The sequence below is a fragment of the Acinonyx jubatus genome, chromosome D2, assembly GCF_027475565.1.
Source record: "Acinonyx jubatus isolate Ajub_Pintada_27869175 chromosome D2, VMU_Ajub_asm_v1.0, whole genome shotgun sequence".
Lineage (NCBI taxonomy): Eukaryota > Metazoa > Chordata > Mammalia > Carnivora > Felidae > Acinonyx > Acinonyx jubatus.
Genome location: NC_069393.1, coordinates 55,016,056 through 55,037,330, shown reverse-complemented (window position 1 = coordinate 55,037,330; position 21,275 = coordinate 55,016,056). Strand labels below are relative to the sequence as shown.

General features: G+C 47.4%; 1 protein-coding gene across 1 annotated transcript; it reads left to right on the top strand.

Moving 5' to 3' along the window:
• The first annotated feature begins 17,650 nt into the window (after positions 1 to 17,650).
• Positions 17,651 to 20,202, top strand: FRAT2 (FRAT regulator of WNT signaling pathway 2). The gene has a single exon (XM_053207176.1). The coding sequence runs from the start codon at positions 18,093 to 18,095 to the stop codon at positions 18,801 to 18,803; it is 711 nt and encodes a 236-aa protein (XP_053063151.1). The 5' UTR covers positions 17,651 to 18,092; the 3' UTR covers positions 18,804 to 20,202.
• Positions 20,203 to 21,275: the final 1,073 nt, after the last annotated feature.

Below are 21,275 nucleotides of genomic sequence, written 5' to 3'. Positions count from 1 at the left end.
TTCCTTCAGCTCCGGGTTCCTTCACATGCAGGCATGCCTGGATTGAATTTCCAAACCCAACTCTTCTGGCTGTCACCAGGGAGACATCCTGTTCTCTCTGGGGCCTTGTGTAGATAACTAATCCTGTCTGTCGTGTGTAGACTTGAAGGGTTTAACTTCTAGAGGGCAGCTTGATTTCCAGATTCCAGGGATGTTACCCTGTAGACCCAAAGGTAGCTATTACAGAGCTGATAGGACTTTAGGGCAGAGTTTCACAGAAGACCTGAGGCATTGATGACAGACAGATGGGTTTGCGGGGTGGTGCCAGGAATAGCCTGGACCTCCTTCTGGCCCCTCCTGTTTTTACAAGCTCTTCAAGAGTCTTGCTTTGAACCAGAACTGTTGCTGTGCCATAGATCTTGGACTTGAGGCCTCTGAGCCTGAAATACATACACAGCTGATTGCTTGGGACCAGCCCTCAGTTGTAAATAAGCTCATAAAAATGACGAGGTGCAGTGTTACCTGAGATTTTACACGGCTGTGCATAATGATTCGGTCCCTGTATGATAACACTTGTCTAAAATTGCCTTCCTTAACCTTTCCAGCAGGTGGGGTATACCTCCAGAACACAAATAATCAGCCAGCAAAGCTGACATCTAGTATTTATTCTGAAGAAAGTCCTTCCCTGCCCACACGAGGACTATCACAGGGGCCACGTGGATCCTCTCCCTCAGGACTTCACACACGGGGCACAATCACACCTGATCCACACCCGCCAGGTTTAAATCTTCGCAGGTACAGATTACCACCAAATGCAACCACGTGTACTATCTCTCCATCCCCACAACGGTGGCGTGATGATTAACTGCTGTCATTTTCATGATCCGTCACAGTTGAGAACCCAAAGGCAGCGTTAAGTCAACGGAAAAGGTAGTTATTAGGCCTCCAGAGTTCAAGCCCACGCTGCTGCACCTTCATAGCTTAGCCCCTGGGGAGAACACAGTGTTGCAAGCAGGCTTAGCTGTGCATTTCAAAACACCGCCTGCAGTTGGGACACCAGAGTCTGTTTCCTTTGCCTTCATCACCTTGTGGGCTCTTTACTCCCCAAAGCTCTGCCGCTCTGGGATTAAAACCAATTACAGAACAGGCTTCTTTGTACTTGGCGAGAGGAGGGTGGAGTTGTACCAGGACTGACTTTCTTGACAGCCACCAGGGGCAGGGCAAGGCAGGGCAGGGCTGCTTGCTGGATATTCCTTCCTCTCTTTCCTCTCCTTCCTCTTCCCCTTTCAGCAGACGGTGGAGCTGCTCTGCACGTCTTGCCTTTCTTCCTTTCTGCCGTTTTCTTCTACCCTATTCCTTGTCTACTTCCTCAGCTCTCCCTCCCTCCCTGTCTCTGCTTCTCTACACACACACACACACACACACACACACACACACACACACACACTTGCATTGTGCCTTTGTTCTGAGCAAAGGACTTCCTTCAGAAAGGCATTTTGTGAGATGGGATACAGTAATAAGCCAGGCAGACAGGATCTTTGCCTTCATAAAGTTTATGAGGAGGGAACGGGTAAAATAAAGAATAAATAAAACACGTGATTGGAATAGTGCTTTGTGGATGCCTTGAATGGACCTAATTTGGATGAGGAGGACATGGTGGGGGGGCACTCTTGGAGTAAATGATGTTCGTCTAAGATCTGAAGCGTGAGCAGGCTTTAGGTTAACTCATTTGCCTCAATGATCCAGGCTCCGAAATTTCTAGGTCCCGGACCTAAGAGCAACAATATGGTTGGAAGGTGGGTTTAGGCCAGGACCTGTCTGGAAGTTCTGCTGCCTACCAAGCTTACTATTTCACTTAGATTGTGTGTGTGGATGGGTGGTGGTGTGGCTAAATCTCTCACCTACTTTTGGCTCCTGCTCCAGACAAACGAATAGCACATGCAGAGGCCCTGGAGCCAAGAAGAGTTTGGCCCCTTCAAAGAACTAGCAGGATGGGCGCCTGGCTGGGTCAGTCGGTAGAGCGTGCAAATCTTGATCTCCGGGCTGTGAGTTGGAGCCCTACGTTGGATGGAGAGAGTACTTAAGAACAAAATCTTTAAAGGGGCACTGGGTGGCTCAGTCGGTTAAGCATCTGACTTCAGCTCAGGTCATGATCTCACGGTACGTGAGTTCGAGCCCTGTGTCGGGCTCTGTGCTGACAGCTCAGAGCCTGGAGCCTGCTTTGGATTCTGTGTCTCCCTCTCTGCCCACCCCCCCCCCCCCCAATGCTAGCACTCTCTTTCTCAAAAATAAATAAACATGAAAAAGATATTTAAAATAAATAAATAATAAATAAAATCTTTAAAAACAAAACAAACAAAAACCAAAGAATTGACAGGAAGTCAGGGTTGCTGGACCAGAGGAGCAAGGTGGAGAGTGGGACAGCTAAAGGCTAGAGAAGCGGGTGCCGGTGGTGTTTCACAGGGTCTTGAATTAGCCCAACTCAAACAGGTTTTGGAGGGGAGGGAGGGGTAATGCCGGGAACTGGCCTGAACTGACTTGCTTTTTTTTTTTTTAAGATCACTGGCTGCCACATGAGTCATAGATTGGAACAGGGCAAGAGGACACAGGAGGCCCACTGGGAAGCTGCTGCTACAATCCAACAAGGGATGGTGCATGTGGTGGGGTGGTGGGTGCTGGGGCCGTGGCGGGGATGGTGGGAAGTGGCTGTACATGGTATGAAATCTGCAACCTGAAGTTCAGTGCTGTTAGTGGAGGGGTCTTCAGCTTTGGGAGAAAGAAGCTGGGCCTCTTGTTTACTGGACCACAAAGGCTGGACAAAGTTCAGTCATTCGTCCCCTTTCATTCAGTGCCCATCATGTCAGGCATTGCACTGTCCAAGGCACTTCAAATACACGAAAGAACAAAACAACAGAACTCCAGTTTTCGTGGGAGGATCAAACAAAATAAATATGGAATTTTAGCATGTTAGTAATAAGGGTTCTAGAGAATTATAAAGCAGAAAAGGGGATAGGGAGTACTGGATGGAAGAGAGGATGGTTTCAACTTTCAATTGGGCAATCAGAGATGGTGTTTAAAGACTTGAGGAATTGAGACTTTATATAACTCCTCAAGATGGAGGAAATGGCAAGTACAAAGGCCCTGAGGTAGGCATGTGCTGTCAGCTCAGAGCCTGACATGGGGCTTGAACTCACAAACCATGAGATCATGACCTGAGCCAAAACCAAGAGTCAGATGCTTAACTGACCGAGCCACCCAGGCATCCCTGTGAGGACTTTTTTTTTTTTTTTTAAGGATTTTATTTCTTTTAAGCAATCTCTACACTCAACGTAGGACTCAAATTAATGACCCTGAGATCAAGAGTCGTATGCTCTTCTGACTGAGCCAGGTGGTCCCTTATAGACTACTGTGAGGACTTTAACTTTTCCTCCCAATGGAAAGGGGAGCCATTGGATGATTGTGAATGTAGGGGGTTACATGACCTGGAGAGGCCATCATCTGAGATGGGGAAAACTGCAAATGGAGCATTTGGGGGCAGGAAAGGCAGGAGTTCAGTTTTAGACATCCTGAGTTTGAGACGGCTGTTAGACATCCAAATGGAGATGGACCAGCTGGTGATAGGAATCTGGAACTCAGGAGGGTTCCTGCATGGGTGTATACACTTGAGAGTTATGTGTGTACGTGTGTGTGTTTCAAGCAAATAGACTGGGATATCAACAAGTGGGTGAGTGCAGAAAGAGAAGAGAACATTTCCAATGCCTGAGCTTGGGATACCCCAACATTAAAAGCAGATAGATAAGGAAGAACAGCCAGTGAGGCAGAAAAAACAAACCAACAAGACAAAACAAAAAAATGGCCTTCTGGAGAACTAAGTAAAGATAACGATTCAAGAAAAGAGAGTTATCAGCTTTATCAGATCTACTGAGAGGTCAGGTAAGATGACAAGTACTGGATTTGGTAACATGAAGGTCACTGGTGAGGAGTTCTGGGAATCGGCAGCTCAGCCCAAACTGCTCTCTGACACTGACCTAAAAAAGTAGGATGGGGGCACCTGGGTGGCTCAGTCGGCAAGCATCCGACTTCGGCTCAGATCATGATCTCGCAGTTGGTGAGTTCGAGCCCCATGTCAGGCTCTGTGCTGGCAGCTCAGAGCCTGGAGCCTGCTTTGGATTCTGTCTCCCTCTCTCTCTGTCCTTCCCCCGCTCACACTCTTTCTTTCTCTGTCTCTCAAAAAATAAAATAAAAACGTTAAAAAAAAAAAAGGATGAAACATTTAAAGAGACAAACTCAAAAGCAACAAAGAGCTAGCTGGAGAGTGAAGACTTAGTCAACCAAGCCCTAAGAGTAGACAGGAGCTTGAGAGGAAAGCCCAACAAAAGGGGAACTTAGGCTGGGGTGGGCGGGCAGTGGTGCAAAGTAGGAAGAGTCTGTTTTAAGGCTGAAATGGTCTTTTGGTGGTTTCATGGGATTAAGGAAACAGAAGTTGGAGTTTGGGAACCACCAAGAGTGGAAACCCAAATAAATTACACATGCACACCTTCGTCTGGGACCCTAATGGGCGACAACCTAGGTGTAGGTGTACATCTAAAGCATGTCACATGTGCTTGCAAACTACTGTCAGGTCGTCTGGGTGGTCCAGGGAATCTTGAGGCCAGGACTTGGATTTAGGTGTTTCTGGATTGCTAGTGTCCCCAGGAATTTTGCAGAAACAAACATGGCAACATCATCCTAGTTCCAAATGATTTATTTCGACCACTAAGTTTTCAAATACAATATCCGGTATTCAATTAAAAATAACCGGGCATACTAGGAGATAGTAAAGTATGAGAGAAAATGTCGAAACAATAAACAACAAGAACATACCACAGGCAATCTGTTTACACCTCTATGATCTCACTTGTCACACTGTGTTGTTATTAGTTGTGACCCTTTTTTGATGGGGAACATCTCTTGGTTGCTTCTCCAGCATCCATTCCATACTTTTTGCTTCCCAACACTCTTGATTTCAGTTCTGGTAATAAAGGGGTACTAGAGAGGCTGACCAGCTCTAAGAGTGGGGCACGTGAACTAGCCACCTAGTCTCTCTTCTTGTCCCCAGGATTGATTCAGGGGTGAGAATGTAAGGCAGTCCAATGGGTGAATTCCAGCCCTTTTGAAAAATGCTGATACACAGAACCATACTCTTGGATGAGGAAGCATGTCCCTCTGGGAGCTGCTGGCTACAGGACGAAACCCACCCCACACAAGACCAAACAGAGAAATGGAAAGAAATCAGGTCTTCGGTAACATTGGTAAGCTGCTAGATCAAAATTCATCTGAAGTTAGACCTGCCTCTAGAGCAGCAGTGTCCGACAGAAATATAATGCAAGTCATTTATGTAACTTATGTAGTGGCCACGTTAAAAAGTAAGAAGTGGATGGCGCCTGAGTGGCTCAGTCGGTTAAGCAGTTAAGCGTCTGACTTCGGCTCAGGTCACGATCTCATGGTTAAGGAGTTTGAGCCCTGCGTCGGGCTCTGTGCTGACAGCTCAGAGCCTGCAGCCTGCTTCAGATTCTGTGTTTCCCTCTCTCTCTGCCCCTCCCCTGCTCACACTCTCTCTCCCAAAAATAAACATTACAAAAAAAGTTTTAAAAAAGTGAAATTAATTTTAATATCTTTTATTTAACCTAACACCCAAAAGAGTATCGTTTTAACATATACTAATATACTATTAATAAAATATCTTACATCCTGTTATTTATGCTAAGTATGAAGTCCTGTGTGTACATTCAGCCCATCTCAATTTGGACGACCTATATTTCAAGTGTTCAATTGCCCGGTGTGGCTAGGGACTACCAAACTGATACCACAGCTCTGGAATTCTCTTTTATTGAGCCACTAAATTCCCTTAGGGTAATTTCAACAGCTTTATTGATATATAATTTATACGCCATAAAATTTACCCATTTTAAGTGCACAGTTCTATGGTTTTTAGTAAATTTATAGATTGTGCAACCATTACCCACCTCTAATTTGGGAACGTTGCCATCACCCCAAAAAGTTCTCTCATGCCCCTTTGGTGTTACTCTCTGTTCCCTTGCACAGCCCTGTGCGACCGCTGGTCTTTTTTCTGTCTCTGTAAATTGCCCTTTTCTGGATATTTCACGTAAATGAAATTCTATAATAGGTAGACTTTTGCTTCCGACAGACGTCTTTCACAGCATTTTTGAGATTTGTTCATGTGTGGCATGCGTCAGTATTTCATTTCTGTTTATTACTGCCAAGTATTCCTAGTATGACTATACACACATTTTGTTTCTTTCCCCACCAGTTGATAGTCATATGGATTGTTTCCAGTTTGGAGTTATGACTAATGCTGCAAAGAGCATTAACGCCCAAGTATTTGTGTGCACATATGTCCCTCTATGTCTTGAGTAGAGTTTTAGGAGTGGAATTCCTTGGTCATATGCTAGGTTTATGTTTCATCTTTTAAGGAACTGACAAACAGGGGCACCTGGCTGGCTCATTCGGAAGAACATGTGTTGCTTGATCTCTAGGTCGTGAGTTCAAGCCCCATGTTGGGTGTACAGTTCACTTTAAGAAAGAAAGAAAGAAAGAAAGAAAGAAAGAAAGAAAGAAAGAAAGAAAGAAAGAAAGAAAGAAAGAAAGAAAGAAAGAAAGAGAGAGAGAGAGAGAGAGAGAGAGAGATGGAGGGAGGGAGGGAGGGAGGAAGGAAGGAAGGAATTCCTAACTATTCTGTTTTGCAGAGTAGCTATTTTACATTCCCACCAGCGTGTCTGAGGACTCCTGTCTTTCCATATCCTTGCCAACAGTTGGCATTGTCTGTCTTTTTTTAATAGCCTTCTAGTGGGTGTATACTGGAATCTCACTGTGGTTTTAGGTTGCATTTTCCTAGTGACTAATGACATCAAGCATCTTTTTGTGTACTTATTGGCCATTTGTGTATCTTTAGTGAAATGTCCACTCAGATCTTTTGCCCAAGTTTTAATTAATTAATTTTATGGTATTTTATTTTCTTAGTGATATCTTTTTTTATAACAGCTTTATTGAGGTATAATTCACATACCATAAAACTCGCCTTTATAAAGTATACAATCTAGTGTTTTTTTAGTATATTCACAATGTTGCACAACCATCCCCACTATCTAATTCCACAAATTTCCATCACCTTAAATAGGAAACCTGTACCTGTTAAGCAGTCATTCCCCATGCCCTGCTTCCCCTCCCCGCCCCCCCCCTCCCCCCATCCCCTGCAATCTACTTTCTGTCTTTATAGATTTGCCTAATTCTGGGCATTTCCTATAAATTGAACCACAGATGTGGCCTTTTTGTCTGGCTTCTTTCACTGAGCGTCCTATTCTCAAGGTTCATCCATGTTGTACCATGCGTCAGTGCTTCATTCCCTTTTATGGCCGGATGACATTCCACGTGTGCCTATACCGCATTCTGTTTGTTCACTCATCAGCTGGTAGGCATTTGGGTTGTTTCCGCTTTGGGGCTATAACAGATAATGCTGCTGGGAACACTGGTGTACAAGTTTTTGTGTGAATGCATGCTTTCAGTCCTCTTGGGTCCTGGACTTGCTGGGTTATACACTAACTTCATGCTCCACTTTTTAAGGAACTGGCCAAACTCTTTTCCAAAGCAGTTCCACGGTTTTACATTCCCACCATCAGTGTATAAGGGCTCTAATCTCTCCGCATCCATGCCAACACTTATTATTATTGTTGTTCTTGTTGTTGCTATTATTACTCCAGACAACGGCACTCCTTTTTTTCATTGTGGTAAAATATGCATAACGTAACATTTACCGTCTTAACAAGGTCAGTGGCATGACGTACACTCACTTTGGTGTGCACCCGTCACCACCATCCACCTCCAGAACCTTTGCATCCCAAACTGAAGCCCATACCCATTATACGATAATTCCCCATGCCCCCCTCCCTCCAGCTCCTGGAGGCCATCATTCCACTTTCTGTCTCCATGAATTTGCCTGCCCTACATATCTCACATAAGTGGCAGCATGCTACATTTGTTCTTTTATGACTGGCTTATTTCACTTAGCGTACCGTCCTCAGATTCCATCCATGTTATAGCATGTGTCAGACCTGCCTTCCTTTTTAAGGCTGGCTAATATTCCATGGCACGTACACACCACATCTGCTTATCCATTTATCTGCCGATGGGCATTTGGGTTGCCTCCACCCTTTGGCGATAGAATAATGTTGTTGTGAACATGGGTATGCAAATATCTATTTGGGTCCCTGCTTTAGGCTTTTTTGATTTGGGGCATGTACCCAGAATTGGAATTGCTGGATCATCTGGTAATTCTGTTTAATTTTTCTGAGGCTTGGAGCCACTTCTACAGGGCAGTGGCCACCACGTAAGGACTCTTGGCCCCCGAAGTTCCTACCTGACACTTGTGCTGGACTGTTTAGCTTTTAGACGATTTTTCCTTTGTGTGGAAACCACTAATCAACCATGTTTTAAAACGGTTTTGTCTGCAATGTACTCTCATTATTCAGAAAGGATAAAGGGAACATCCCCTTGAAGGACCCGGGTTTAGAGGACAGCACCAAACACTAAGCAGCAGCAGCTCAGGGGAGCTACTCATTGATTCGTTCCTTCTCTGCACTCTCCCTGTGCAGCCAGTGTTCTCCTGGCTAAAGGCTGTGTGGCATCCAGCAAGCCCTGACCTCTTGGGAACTGTGAGCAACTATCATGTCAGTGGCTGTAGATTACTGATCTGTTGGTTTCACTGCACCTGTATAAAACCAATATCCCAGGTAACATTTTAAAACACCGAGCCCATCTGCTCTGATAGCACAGAGCCTGCTTGGGATTCTCTCTCTCTCTCTCTCTCTCTCTCTCTCTCTCTCTCTCGCTCTCTTTCTCGCCCCTCCTTTGCTCATGCGCGTGCTCTCTCTCTCTCTCAAAATAAATAAATAAGCTTTAAAAAATAAATAAATAAAACACCCATCCCTGTCCTTGGAACCCAGAGAAACGGGTCAGCTGATTTTCAAATCAGGAGTTTCCAGGGAACCTGACATTGCCAGAAAAGTAGGTTCTGGTTAAAAGTGAAACGTAGGCACCTTTCACCCTGGGTACTCTTAAATCAACCCCTTTCCTCCTCTTGTGAGCCTGGGAAATGGTTTGGCAGAGCAAATAATACTTTCTTGGGGATAGTATGGTGCTAAGGGGAGGGAGCGGCTACAAAGTCATACATGGTAGTGATCGTAATACTAGTAATACTAACTGCCATTGTTGTAAAAATGACCACTGCAGAATGTCCCCTGAGGCAATATGCTGAGAACCCCTGAGTCAGGGTGACCAGCTGCCCTGGTTTGCCTGGGACTAGGGGGGTTTCCCAGAACATGGGACTTCCAATGCTAAAACCAGGAAAGGTCCAGGCACATTGTGATAACTGGTCATCTAAATACAGTTTGGGGGGGGTGCTTGGGTGGCTCAGTCAGTTGAGCATCCGACTCTTGATTTTGGCCCAGGTCATGATCTCACAGTTCGTGAGTTTGATCCCTGCATCGGGCAGGAATAGTGCGGTGCCTGCTTGGTATTTTCTCTCTCTCTCTGCCCCTCCCCTGCTCGTATACTCTCTCTCTCTCTCTCTCAAAATAAATTAATTAATTAAAAATAAATACATAAGTCAATCAGTCAATCCAGTCTCCTGCCTGTGAGCTGGTTATCCTAACTTGACTGCTTAGCCTACTTCTCTATTCCCCAGAGGTCATATCCTCGGAGATAATATCTAACTCATACATTGGTTTTAAGGATCGAGTAAAACATCTGTAAAGCATTAAGCTCAGCACATGGCATATATTAACTACAAATAAATATTAGGTATCATTAACTAAACTCCTATCTAACTTTGCAAGTTTTGTATGTTCTTTTGGGGAGACAGCAGTTTTTATTTATTTAGGTGTATAGCCCATCTACGTCCACAAATTTATGTAATAAAAGCCAAATATACAGCAGGACTGCTAGAGAAGAAAATATTAAAAACCACACAGTAGAAGAGAGAAAAGAATGAACCCCAAATCCAGGCTAACAGGTATCTAGAGGTGTATGTTCAGTGGGCCTGGATTATGAGGGAGTGGCCATCGTTTACTCGGGGCTGGGAAGGTGATCACCAGGTTTCAGCTGACTCTTCCTTCCCTGCTTAGAACAGATCCTGAGAGGCGCCTGGGTGGCTCAGTCAGTTAAGTGTCAGACTCTTGATTTCAGCTCAGGTCATGATCTCATGGTTTGTGGGTTCGAGCCCTGCATCGGGCTCTGTGCTGACAGTCTGGCCTGCTTGGGATTCTCTCTCTCCCTCTTTCTCTGCCCCTCCCCCGGTTGCTCACTCTCAAAAAATGAATAAACTAAAAACCAAAAAAACAAAGCAAAAAGAAAAACAAGAATAGATCCCGAGTTAGATGTTTTCATTATGTCTATTTTACAGAGTAGGAAACAGGGTAAAAAGCACAAAGAAGTCTGCCTGTCCTCTCGTCAGCTTTTTTGGGACTAGCCTCTGGCCATCCTAATTTTGTAAAAGGAATATGAGGAAGCACTGGAAATTACAAGCCTGGCTCACAGCCAAGCTGTTCACCCAGCCTCCTAGACAGGGGAGGCTTCAGGAATTGAGTCCAAATCCCTTGCTTTGCAAATGGGGACACTGAGGCCCAGAGCAGGGACTGCTGTTCCCAGCATCTAGATACTGGAAGAACCAGGGACTAGAACCCATGTCACTAACCCCCAACCCGGTGCCCTCGGCTGAAGGTAGTCTGGATGACACAGGGAAGCTGGAGGCCACATAGAGCTCACTGGGCCTAGGAATGTAGGTCTGCAGCAGCTAAGAATGAATTTAGATAATACCCGCAAGCCTCCATTTCCAGTGGGCAGTTAGGTCGGTGGAGGTTATGTTTTTCCAAATGAGGTCACTAGTTCTGTGGGTGAGACCAGCAATGTCTCCAGGGAGCTCCCCAGGTATCTGAAATGGGAAAGAGAAGGCCCCATATGTACTTTTACAGGTCGGGGTCTACAGATGCAAGGACTCCCCTGTCCCTTCCCACCTCCCAGAAACCAGAAGCAAAGCTACCCAGGGAGGGAAACTCAGAATGGCCTAGTTGAAGCAACCTGCCCTTTCTAGGACAAACTCACCAAGATTCTGTGAAACACAGGGCCTGTGAGACTTGGGAAGTAGAACTTGCGATCCTGGGAGGGGGCCAGGGTGTGGCCTGTATGCTGGAGCCCTTCCTCACACAGGGAGGTCTCTCCTCTGCCATCAGTCTGGACTGGCGTCTGGCTTTCACGTCCACTTCTTCAGGGTGTGCCTCCTCCGGGGGTATTGCTCTCTTCAAAATGCAAATCTGGTTCCCTCTCCTACTTGTGCTCACGAGCTGACCCAGTGCTCACCAGTACAGCATCCCTAACCTTCACCTGCCCCCTTTTCCACCTCTGCCACTCAGTTCCAGCCTTGCCGAGCTTCTCCAAGTTGCTTAGGTGTGCTGCTCTCCCACTTCCCTCTCCCCTGTCAGCCTTCCTCCCCCCACCCCACCATCCGCATCTGTTAGTGTGATGCAAGATGCTCGAAGGAAGGAATCTCAAAACTTTAGTGCTTAACACAAAGTTGTTTTCAAGTTCTCCTAACAATCTGTATTGAAATTTCTAGAAGTTGTGTGATACAAGTGGGGGCAGGGGCTGCCCTCTTCCACGTGTGGCCTCCAAGGCTGCCGGGGCATTGACAGGCTGTCGGCACAACAGGAAAGAGCGCTGGATGATCAGATGAGGGAGATTTTTCTGGGCCACTGCACATTGTTTCTGCTCACATTTCGCTGGCTAGAACCCAGTCGTTTGGCCACGCTTAACCCCAAGGGGGTCTGGACAACATTCTAGCTGTATTCCCGGCGAGTAAGGACTGGGTTTTTGTGAACGCTGCCACACCACCCTTGAGGTGTCAGCCCGAGTCACTTGCACAGAAAGTATTTCCTAACTTATGAGCAGGCCAAGCTGCTCCTTTTGGGCTGAACTAGTACACTTGGAACCCAATCCTTTTATAAGCCATATTTAAGGTAGGGTATAATAATGGTTTATTTACACATTTTTCTGTGTTAGAATGTATATTAGTTTCCTATTGCTTCTATAAAGAATTATCACAAACTTAGTGGCCTAAAACAATATAAATTTATTTTATTACAGTTCTAGTGGTCAGAGGCCTGAAGTGGGTCTTACTGGGTTAAGGTCAAGGTGTGTTCTGTGCTCCTTCTGGAGGCCTATCTAGGGGAATCTGATTTTTTTTTTTTTTTTTTTTTTTGCCTTTTCCAGCATTAGGAGCTTCCTGCACTCCTTGGCTCACAGCCCCTTCCATCTTCAAAGGCAGCAATCACAGCCTTCCAAGCTTTATGTCTCCTCCTCTGACTCTGACCTTCTTTCTTCCCTCTTATAAGGACGCTTGTGATTACATTGGGCCCGGCTGGATAATCCAGGATAAACTCCCCATCTCAAGATCTTTAACTTAGTCACATCTGCACAGTCCCCTCTGCCACTGTAAGGTAACATATTCACAGAGTCCAGGGATTAGACCATAGACGTCTTTGGAGGGTCATTATCTTTTTTTTTTTAATTTTTTAAAATCTTTTTTTATTTTTGAAAGAGAGAGAGAGACAGAGTATAAGCGGGGGAGGAACAGAGAGAGGGAGACACAGAATCCGAAGCAGGCTTTAGGCTCCGAGCTGTTAGCACAGAGCCGGATGCAGGGCTCAAACTCACAAGCTGTGACATCATGACCTGAGCCGAAGTCAGATGCTCAACCGACTGAGCCACCTAGGTGCCCCATCTTTTTTTTTTTTTTTTAACGTTTATTTATTTTTGAGAGAGAGAGAGAGAGAGAGGGAACAAGTGGGGGAGGGGCAGACAGAGAGGGAGACACAGAATCCGAAGAAGGCTCTGAGCTGTCAGCAGAGTCCAACATGGGGCCAGAACTCACGAACGTGAGATCAAGACCTGAGCTGAAGTTGGGGGCTCAACCGACTGAACCACCCAGGTGCCCCTGGAGGGCCATTATCTTGACCACCACAGACTGTTAAGCTTTTGTAAGGACTGTCTCCACTCTTTGTTGCTATGTGGCCTTAGAAGTAATCCCAGTACGTGGGACATTGTAGATGTTCTTCAATGTGTGAGGTGATGGAATGGGTAGGGTTATAGCTTCCCAAAGTGAGCCCCAGGTGGTGGCAACCCTGCCCATTTTTCTCTCCCCATGAGGTCTGGGCTGGCTCATGGCCAGCAGCCCATTTGTCATAGTTCCTACTTCCCCATATGATGTGGTTTATAAAGAATTCATAGGACATTTGGCCTTCATGTTCCAAGGCAGAGTTTTAAGAATCAACTTTATTGAGGTATAATTTACATATGATTAATCCATCCATCTTAAGTGTTGAGTTTTGACAAATGTATACCCCCATGCAGCCACCACCATAATCAATATAAGGTGTATGTGTGTTCATGGTTTCTTTCGTTGTTTCAATGTACAGTTCTAAGACCTATACCAATGTATGTAATTGTCACCACAATCAGGATACTGAATGGATCTATCACTCTCCAAAATACCCCTGAGCTCCCCTCAGCTTCCCCCACCCCCTTAGCCCTTGGGAACCACTGATCTGTTATCTGAAACTATAGTTTTGTCCAAGGCAAATTTTAATCATGACTACCTAGGTACCATTTTATTAAAAACAACCCCTTTCCCTCTCTGCATTGTATTGTATCCACCTCCCCAAACTACATCTTTAGCACAAAGAAGGGGGTGACCAGATGAAAACTCGGAACTGGGCAGGGTCACTGAAGATTCTCATCAGGCTCACGGTGGTCCCCTAGCTGCCTCTAGGCCAGCCTCCGTCCCCATGAGGAGGGAAAACAATGAACCTGTTCGCCTGGGCCAGGAAGACCATGGAATGGAAGTGAGGGAATCAGGTGAGCTGGCATTTTTAATGTGACCACAAAGTTGAAAAGGATCAACCACTGCTCTGGAAGCATGGTGAAGCTGTGATTACTTCACATCAACAAATAGATTGCAGTTACGATTACAAAGTAAGAACTAGATCAAATATAAGATACAACCTAGAATTTTTCTTGAGGTGCAATTCACATAACATAGAATTAGTCATTTTAGAGCGTACGGTTCAGTGACATTTAGTACACCCACAGTGTTGTGCAATGACCACCTCTACCAACTTCCAAAACATTTTCACCTTCCCAAAAGGAAACCTTTTGCAGCTGTCTGCAAATGCAACCCATTAGCAGCTGTCTCTACATACCCCCTCATAGTCCCACCCCCCGGACCTAAGCAACCACCAGTCTGCTTTCTGGCTCTATGAATTACTATTCTGGATGTTTCATACAGTGACCTTCTGTGTCTGACTTCTTTCACTTAGCATAATGTAGCATATCATAGCCTTTTCATGGCTGAGTAATATTCCATTGTCTGGCCATGTCACAGTTTATCCATGGGTCTGCTGATGGGCCACAGCATAGAATTGCCTTATTTGTAATTTGAGTACCCCTGAGATGATTTCTGTCCCCATAGTTTAATTCCAATGTCATTCCTACGGGCCCATGTGCTAAGCCTTCCCATACATGTTCTCATACAACATAATACTTTTGTACAGAAGGGATCATCCCCCCCTTTACACATTCAGAATCTGAGGCACAGAAGGATGAAGCTTCTGGATCCAGGTGGAAATATAAACCCAGTGTTCATCCCTCTTCACCCCAGCTGGTGTCTCTGAATGCACATAACTGAAAGCAAAATCCATGTGGAAAACAGTTCCTTGGGAAAGATTTCAGTGTAGTCTAGACCAATGCAGAAAACCCTTGACTTCTGTGTCCTTCCACGGTGGTTCTGAATACCCTCCGTGAGCATCTCTTCAGGCCGGCAGCCAGCATACCCAACGCAGGGTCCTCCCCAGTCCCTCCTTGATGCCCTCTTGTTACTTTTAATTGCATCTGAGCCTCTCTAGCATCTTGTATTTTGACTCCTAATCCAGGGCGTTTCTCTGCCTCCCACTAGTCCAGCACAGCACTTCCTTTTCTCAGAGCTCCCCAGAGAAGTGCCCCCAGAAAATGGAGTTGGTCTTCCCTAATGAATTCATCTCTATAATGAAGAGTATAATATCCAAGCTCCAGCATATTTACATAGCAATCTCCACACAAAAGCAACATTACAAAGGGAAGATTTTTAAAAGAATGTCATCTCAAAGCTCCATTTCCTATAGTGCTAAGAACACTATGGGAATTACCCTGACAAGAAGACAAAAAACGACTTCCAGGGATGCTGGGTTAGAGACAATAGCTACACCAGCTCCATTAATGTTTAAACTCAATGGAGCATAAAACTGCTTTTCTCTACTTACAGGCAGGCATCATCTTACAGAGAGGAGAAAAAAAAATTACCATTTAACTCTAGTGAAATCCTTAAGCCCTCCCCTAGTTTTTATTCCCATTGAAATACTCCAGTAAGTAGCATCAGAATGAAAATGAGAATCGCTCTCTTTGGGGGGATGGTTTCCGAGCCTCATCAGTAAGTGTGCGAAGAGCCCTCCACAGAGACGGAGGAGGACGGCTGCCAGTTGGGAAAGGATCTGTCACCAAAACCTGCAAAACTAGCTGTGGTGACATACCTGGGGACTAGGGAGCCTCTGGGCTGACTTCAAAAGGCTTCAAATAAGTGCAGGTCAGGGTAGACAGGAGGCAGAATTCAAGGGTAAATTCAAGGAAGTAATGCCTTCAGGGTACATTTGACTTAGTGGGCTGCAAGGGGGAGCATTTATCATTAATATATTAGCTGTTTCCCTGGGGGATTCACGGGACCTGAGCCAGGCCTCTGTTAGTAAATCACTGGACCTAATCCCACATTACATTTGTGTAATGCCTGACAAAGCCTGTTCCCATTATCTCATTTGATCCTGAAAACAATCCTCAGAGGGAGGCAGGGCAGGGATTATTTTTTCCATTTTACAAGTGAAAACACTTGTAAACTGATTTGCCAGGAGCCACACACCCAGGATGTGGCAGGAATGAGAGACTTCAATCTAGATCTTTGTACAACCTGTGCAGGGTTCTTTTAACTCCACACAACAGACAGATCAAAATATTCCCAGCCCCACCCAGTCCTCACACCCAGCAGCTTAACCAGCAGCTAGGAGTTCACCAGGACAGAGCAATTTGTTCACACTGTCCCCACACCTCTGTCCTAATGAAGATACATAGCCCTGACTGGCAAACCCTCTGGGGGAAAAAAAATCATTTCATATTGTCTCCCTACACCACTGACCAAAATTAATCCCAGATGGATTTGAAAATAACAACAAACAAGGCATTAAAAAAAAAAAAACCACTAAGGAAAATAGAACTCGATATTGAATAACTTGCTGGAGACAAGAAGACTAAATTTAGCATTGTGTTAAAAGTCTCAAGGAAAGGGATTTTGTAGATTTGGGGGCATTAAAATTCGTTAAGTTTTAGTCACAAAAACATGACTGTAAAGGGCCAAAAAACCCTGAAGAAATAGAGCAAAATGTGGAAGAAAAGGGTTAACTAAACTTATGTAGAAGAGTCACGCAAATACTAAGAAAAGCTCAAGATGAAAAACTTCCTAGGAAACAGACAATTCACAAAAAAAGGAAGTACAGTTGGTTAACAAACATTTAGAAAACTGCTCTACCTAAGTAAAAATCAAAGATATGAAAACACAAAGGAGATGTCAATCTCACCTATGAAATCAGAAAAAAAAATTTTTAACTTTTAATACTCAACACTAATGATGGGAGAGTAAATGTACTCAACCCTTGTAAAGCAGTTTGCCACGTTTATCAGAAACCTTAAAATATAATTTGACCTAATATTCCACTCCTGGGAATATGGTCTTAGGAAAGAATCATCAATACGGAAAAAGTTTTACGCAAAGAAATGTTAGTCACGCACTTACAGTGGTGAAATTTGGTAAACAGCAAACGCTAAAGGAATTGTTAAACAATTTATGGAACAAACACTTGATGAGAACTTATGTAATCATTATAGGTTTTCAAAGTGCATGCAATAACACAAACACCGTTTATGGTGTAATGAGAAGTGGAAAAGCGCGTGCGTTGTATGTGTGGCTGTTTGTAAAATACACTTTGCTAGAAAAAGGCTGGAGAGGAAACATTCTTTTTTAACGTGAACATGTTCGAGTCCTATGATCGAGAGAGGTTTTTTCCACCGTCCTATATTTCTATTTGACCTTTACAATTTTTTTTTTAATGAACAAAATCAACTTTTCTTTAGCCATGCGGTGGCGTGTCCTTCTCTCCCAAGTTCCCTGGGGACTTGAGGACAAGACGGAGAGGAAATCTCAGAGGCCCTACCCCGAGACGATCCCGCTCTTCTTTGCAAGGTCGCCGCCGCACCCCAATTCCCCCTCCTTTCCCCACCTCCAGCTCTGCGAACCGGGACTGTCGGCGAAACCCGCCCCTCCCCCACTACACCAGGTCCTGGTGACTGCGGGTGCGCGGGGGAGGAGCAGGGCGGGCCCAAGCGTTGCTGACACGTGGGGAGCGAGGAAACGTCCGAGGAGGAGGGGTGGGGTGTGTGGGTGGGTGTGTCCGCGAGTGGGAGAAACCAACCCAGACCACCTCCGAGTCTTCATTTTCTCGTGTTGCTTACCGGACGGAAAAATGACGCAGCTCTCCCAACGATCCAGAGCCCCTCCTAGGTAGGTACCGAGAGCAAACACCAGAAAGCTCCGGCCGCAACCCTGCGCTGCCCGCGACGACCAGTAACCCGTCCCCTGGTCGCACGTCTCCCCCCACCCCCGCGTCCTGGCGCGGTGGTAGGGCCCGGCGGCGACGTCACCCATTGTTTACAAATCAACCCGAGCCGGTAGGATTCCGGCTCCCGCGGCTGCAGGCGCGCGGCGCGAGTGCCTGGCGGGTTCCCGCTTCCGTGTCCGCCCCGGCCCCGGCCCCGGCCCCCGCTCCCGCTTCGGCCTCAGCACCGCTCCCCGCTCCGCCGCGGCCCATCGAGCCCGGCGGGCCGCCGAGCCGCCAGCGCCGGCCGCCGAGCTCCGTGTGCCCGGGCGGGGGGCCATGCCGTGTCGGAGGGAGGAGGAAGAGGAAGCCGGCGAGGAAGCGGAGGGGGAGGCGGAGGAGGAGGAGGAGGAGGACAGCTTCCTCCTGCTGGAGCAGTCGGTGACGCTGGGCGGCTCGGGCGAGGTGGACCTGCTGGTGGCCCAGATCGGCGAGGCGCTGCAGCTGGACGCGGCTCAGGACAGCCCGGCCTCCCCGTGCGCGCCCCCGGGGCCGCCGCTGCAGCCCCCGCGGCCCCCGGCGGCCGTGCGGGCGGACAAGGCCCGGCCCCCTGCGCTGCCACTGCTGCTGCCGCCCGCGCCGGCCGAGGCGGTGGGCCCGGCGCCCCCGGGGGCCCTGCGCTGCGCCCTCGGGGACCGCGGCCGCGTGCGGGGCCGGGCTGCGCCCTACTTCGTGGCCGAGCTCGCCGCAGGCCCCAGCGCTCTGCCCGGGCCGTGCCGGCGAGGTTGGCTACGGGGCGCCACCGCCTCCTCCCGCCGCCTGCAGCAGCGACGATGGCCCCCAACCGGGACGCGCGCCCGCGAAGACGACCCGCACCGGCTCCTGCAGCAGCTGGTACTCTCGGGGAACCTCATCAAGGAGGCCGTGCGAAGACTTCAGCGAGCCGTCGCTGCCGTTGCAGCCACCAGCCCAGTGGGCGCCGCTGGGCCGGGAGGCGGCCGCAGCGGACCGGACCCTGTCTCCCTGCAGCCTTCTGGCGCTTTGCACTGACCCGGGGGCCCCTGGAGGAGGAAGAGGACACCGCTTCGCAGACCCAACAGCGTCCTACCCTCACCGACCGAGAGCTGAAGCCGCCGTTGCGGTCCTGGGAGCGACCGCCCAGGCTGCGGAGAGACGCGTGGGGAGAGCCCTCAAGGCGAGAAAGAAGTTACCGGCCCCAGCGAGGCTGTCGGAGAACAGGAGCCTGGAGAAATGCACGGGCCAGGGCGCATAGGTGCCGCGTGAGAGTTTTCTCGGCCACCTCGGGGCCAATGACCTGGGATAAACTGGGAGAACTATGGCAGCTACTTGCATCGACTTGTACCTGACTTAAGCCTTGGGGGCGTCATGTGCTTCGATTGTTTAAAGATAGGGTTCTGAGGGGCGGGTATCGCCTGGGCTTTATTAACAATACTTGAAAACTAATGACACGCAAACATTTTATTTTCTGGTGGAAGAGCTTAGTGGAAATGGTGCTACAATTGCTGTGCAAAGAAATTCCAGAGGGAAGAAGAATGTAAAAGCTTGGTGGTGGGTGGGTTGCCATCACCCCCTTTTCCCCACCCAACTGGTGTTTGGTGGAGGTGGGAGATGTGAACTCCAGTTAGGGGGTTAGAGGGAGCTGAAGAATTTTGAAGGTGGCGCGAGTTGGAGTTGAATGTGGACTTTTAACTGACTTGACCTTGCCACCTGTGGTTCAAGGTCACAGTTTGCTCTCTGGCAGAAGGCTGTGGGGTTCCTGGGAGAACTAAATTCATCCCTGGGTCTTTTCTTTCTCTTGCTCCAAGAAGAGCCCTGTCTGTGCTTTGCTACCTTTTGGAGTCTCCCGAGGACACGCAGAAGCAGAGAGGGACCTATGGGGAGAGTTATTTTTCTGTGCTTTCCTCTTTCCAGAACTCCTCCTCCTCTTACCCTGAGGCCACTCTTGGCCTAGCCTTGAGCTTTCTCAGAAAGTCATAAACAGTCTCCCCTGTCCTCCCAGCCAGACTTTGTTATTTCACCCTTTCTGGTGTCTGCATGGGATAGATGAGACCCTGGATGTTTTTCTGCTATGTTCTGGCCGTCTGTGGGGCCGTGGGCCTGAGCCTTTGTGGGTCCTCATCCCTCACAGCCTTCGTCTGTCACCAGCTCTTCTTGTGAGTGACTGAAACCGTGTTTAAAATGTGACTCTCCGAGAGGAGAACCCGTCGGCTTTACCCTTGTGAAACTTGACGGCACTTTAAGGAAAGTGCCACCCCCAAACTTTAAGGTAGCTAAACAAATTTTAAAAACAGTTTCAATGGCTCGTTCATCCTCCAGATGTAGCTATTGACGTACACTTCGCACCGGAGTGTCTGAAATTGTGGTGGTCCTGATTTATAGGATTTCTTAATTAAAATGTCTGCTGAATAAATTTGGTTTTTGTTTTGGAGCATGTTTGGCTTTTTGGTGGAAGGTGGGGGAAAGAAAAACACATAGGGGATATCTTAATAATGAAGGGTGAGTGTACTTGGGGGGACCTGGGCAACGGGTTGGAGCCATCTGTGCTCAGCGTAGAATACTGGTAGAGCTGCAGGACTTCATTGTTTCTGGGTTGATGTTAACCGAAATCAGCAAATTAAGTCCAGATTTTTAAAACCTGCTAGATGGGCTTCCATTCCCTCTGTGGAATAAGAACATATTCCAGAAATGCTCTCTAGGCAGGAGGGCAGAGGCCAAGAGACTTGATGTGTCTGGAGAGCGGTGGAGGTGGGGTGATTTTCATCTGGATTTTTGTGTGTGTGAAGAATGGGAGGGCACAGGCAAAGCCAATCTGTTTCTTCCTCTTTGGAGACTAACCCGGTCTGGAGCTCTGGCCTAGGAAAGGGAAACCAGTTTCACAGCGATATATTTGGTAGTTGTAAAATGGCTTGGTTTGAGCAGGCAAGGGTTAGATTAAGTGAAGTTTTCCTGTCCTCAGGCCTGTTTTCCCCAGGCATGGAACCCTGGTAGAGTCCCTTCCTACTTGGTCCAGCCCAGAGTTCTGCCACCCAGCCCCCTCGGGAACTTCTTAGCACCTCTTCCTCCCTCGCCTGCCCACCATTTTCTCATGCAGGGGCCACAGGGGAAAGCTAGTGTTCAGTGACTGGGTTTGACTCGGCCCTGCAACTCACCCATTTGTATCATAACGAGCAAGTGACCACCCTGTGCTTGTTCCTTTGCTCATTAATAAAAGAATACTAGTTAATAGGGTAGTTGGGAGGGTTAAATGAAGATCAGAGATGTCTGGGATAACTTGCTCAAAGAATGATAGTGGCTAATTCTTGTCACCACCACTGCCTCTTCCTTGGTCCCTTCCTTTGGGAGTGGCCCCTTCCTTGGGGACCAAATGTGCCCCACTTGCCCTCGCTAACTTTAGCTACCATAATACAAGCTGTCCCAGTCTCTTGCTACTGTACCCTACACATCCCTCGTTCTGACTCCTTCCAGAAATCTGCTTCCACGTAACCTTCCAAACCAGTCTAT

Bases quoted from the DNA above. Each gene is read 5' to 3' on its own strand.
- FRAT2 (XM_053207176.1), top strand. From the start codon at position 18,093: ATGCCGTGTCGGAGGGAGGAGGAAGAGGAAGCCGGCGAGGAAGCGGAG.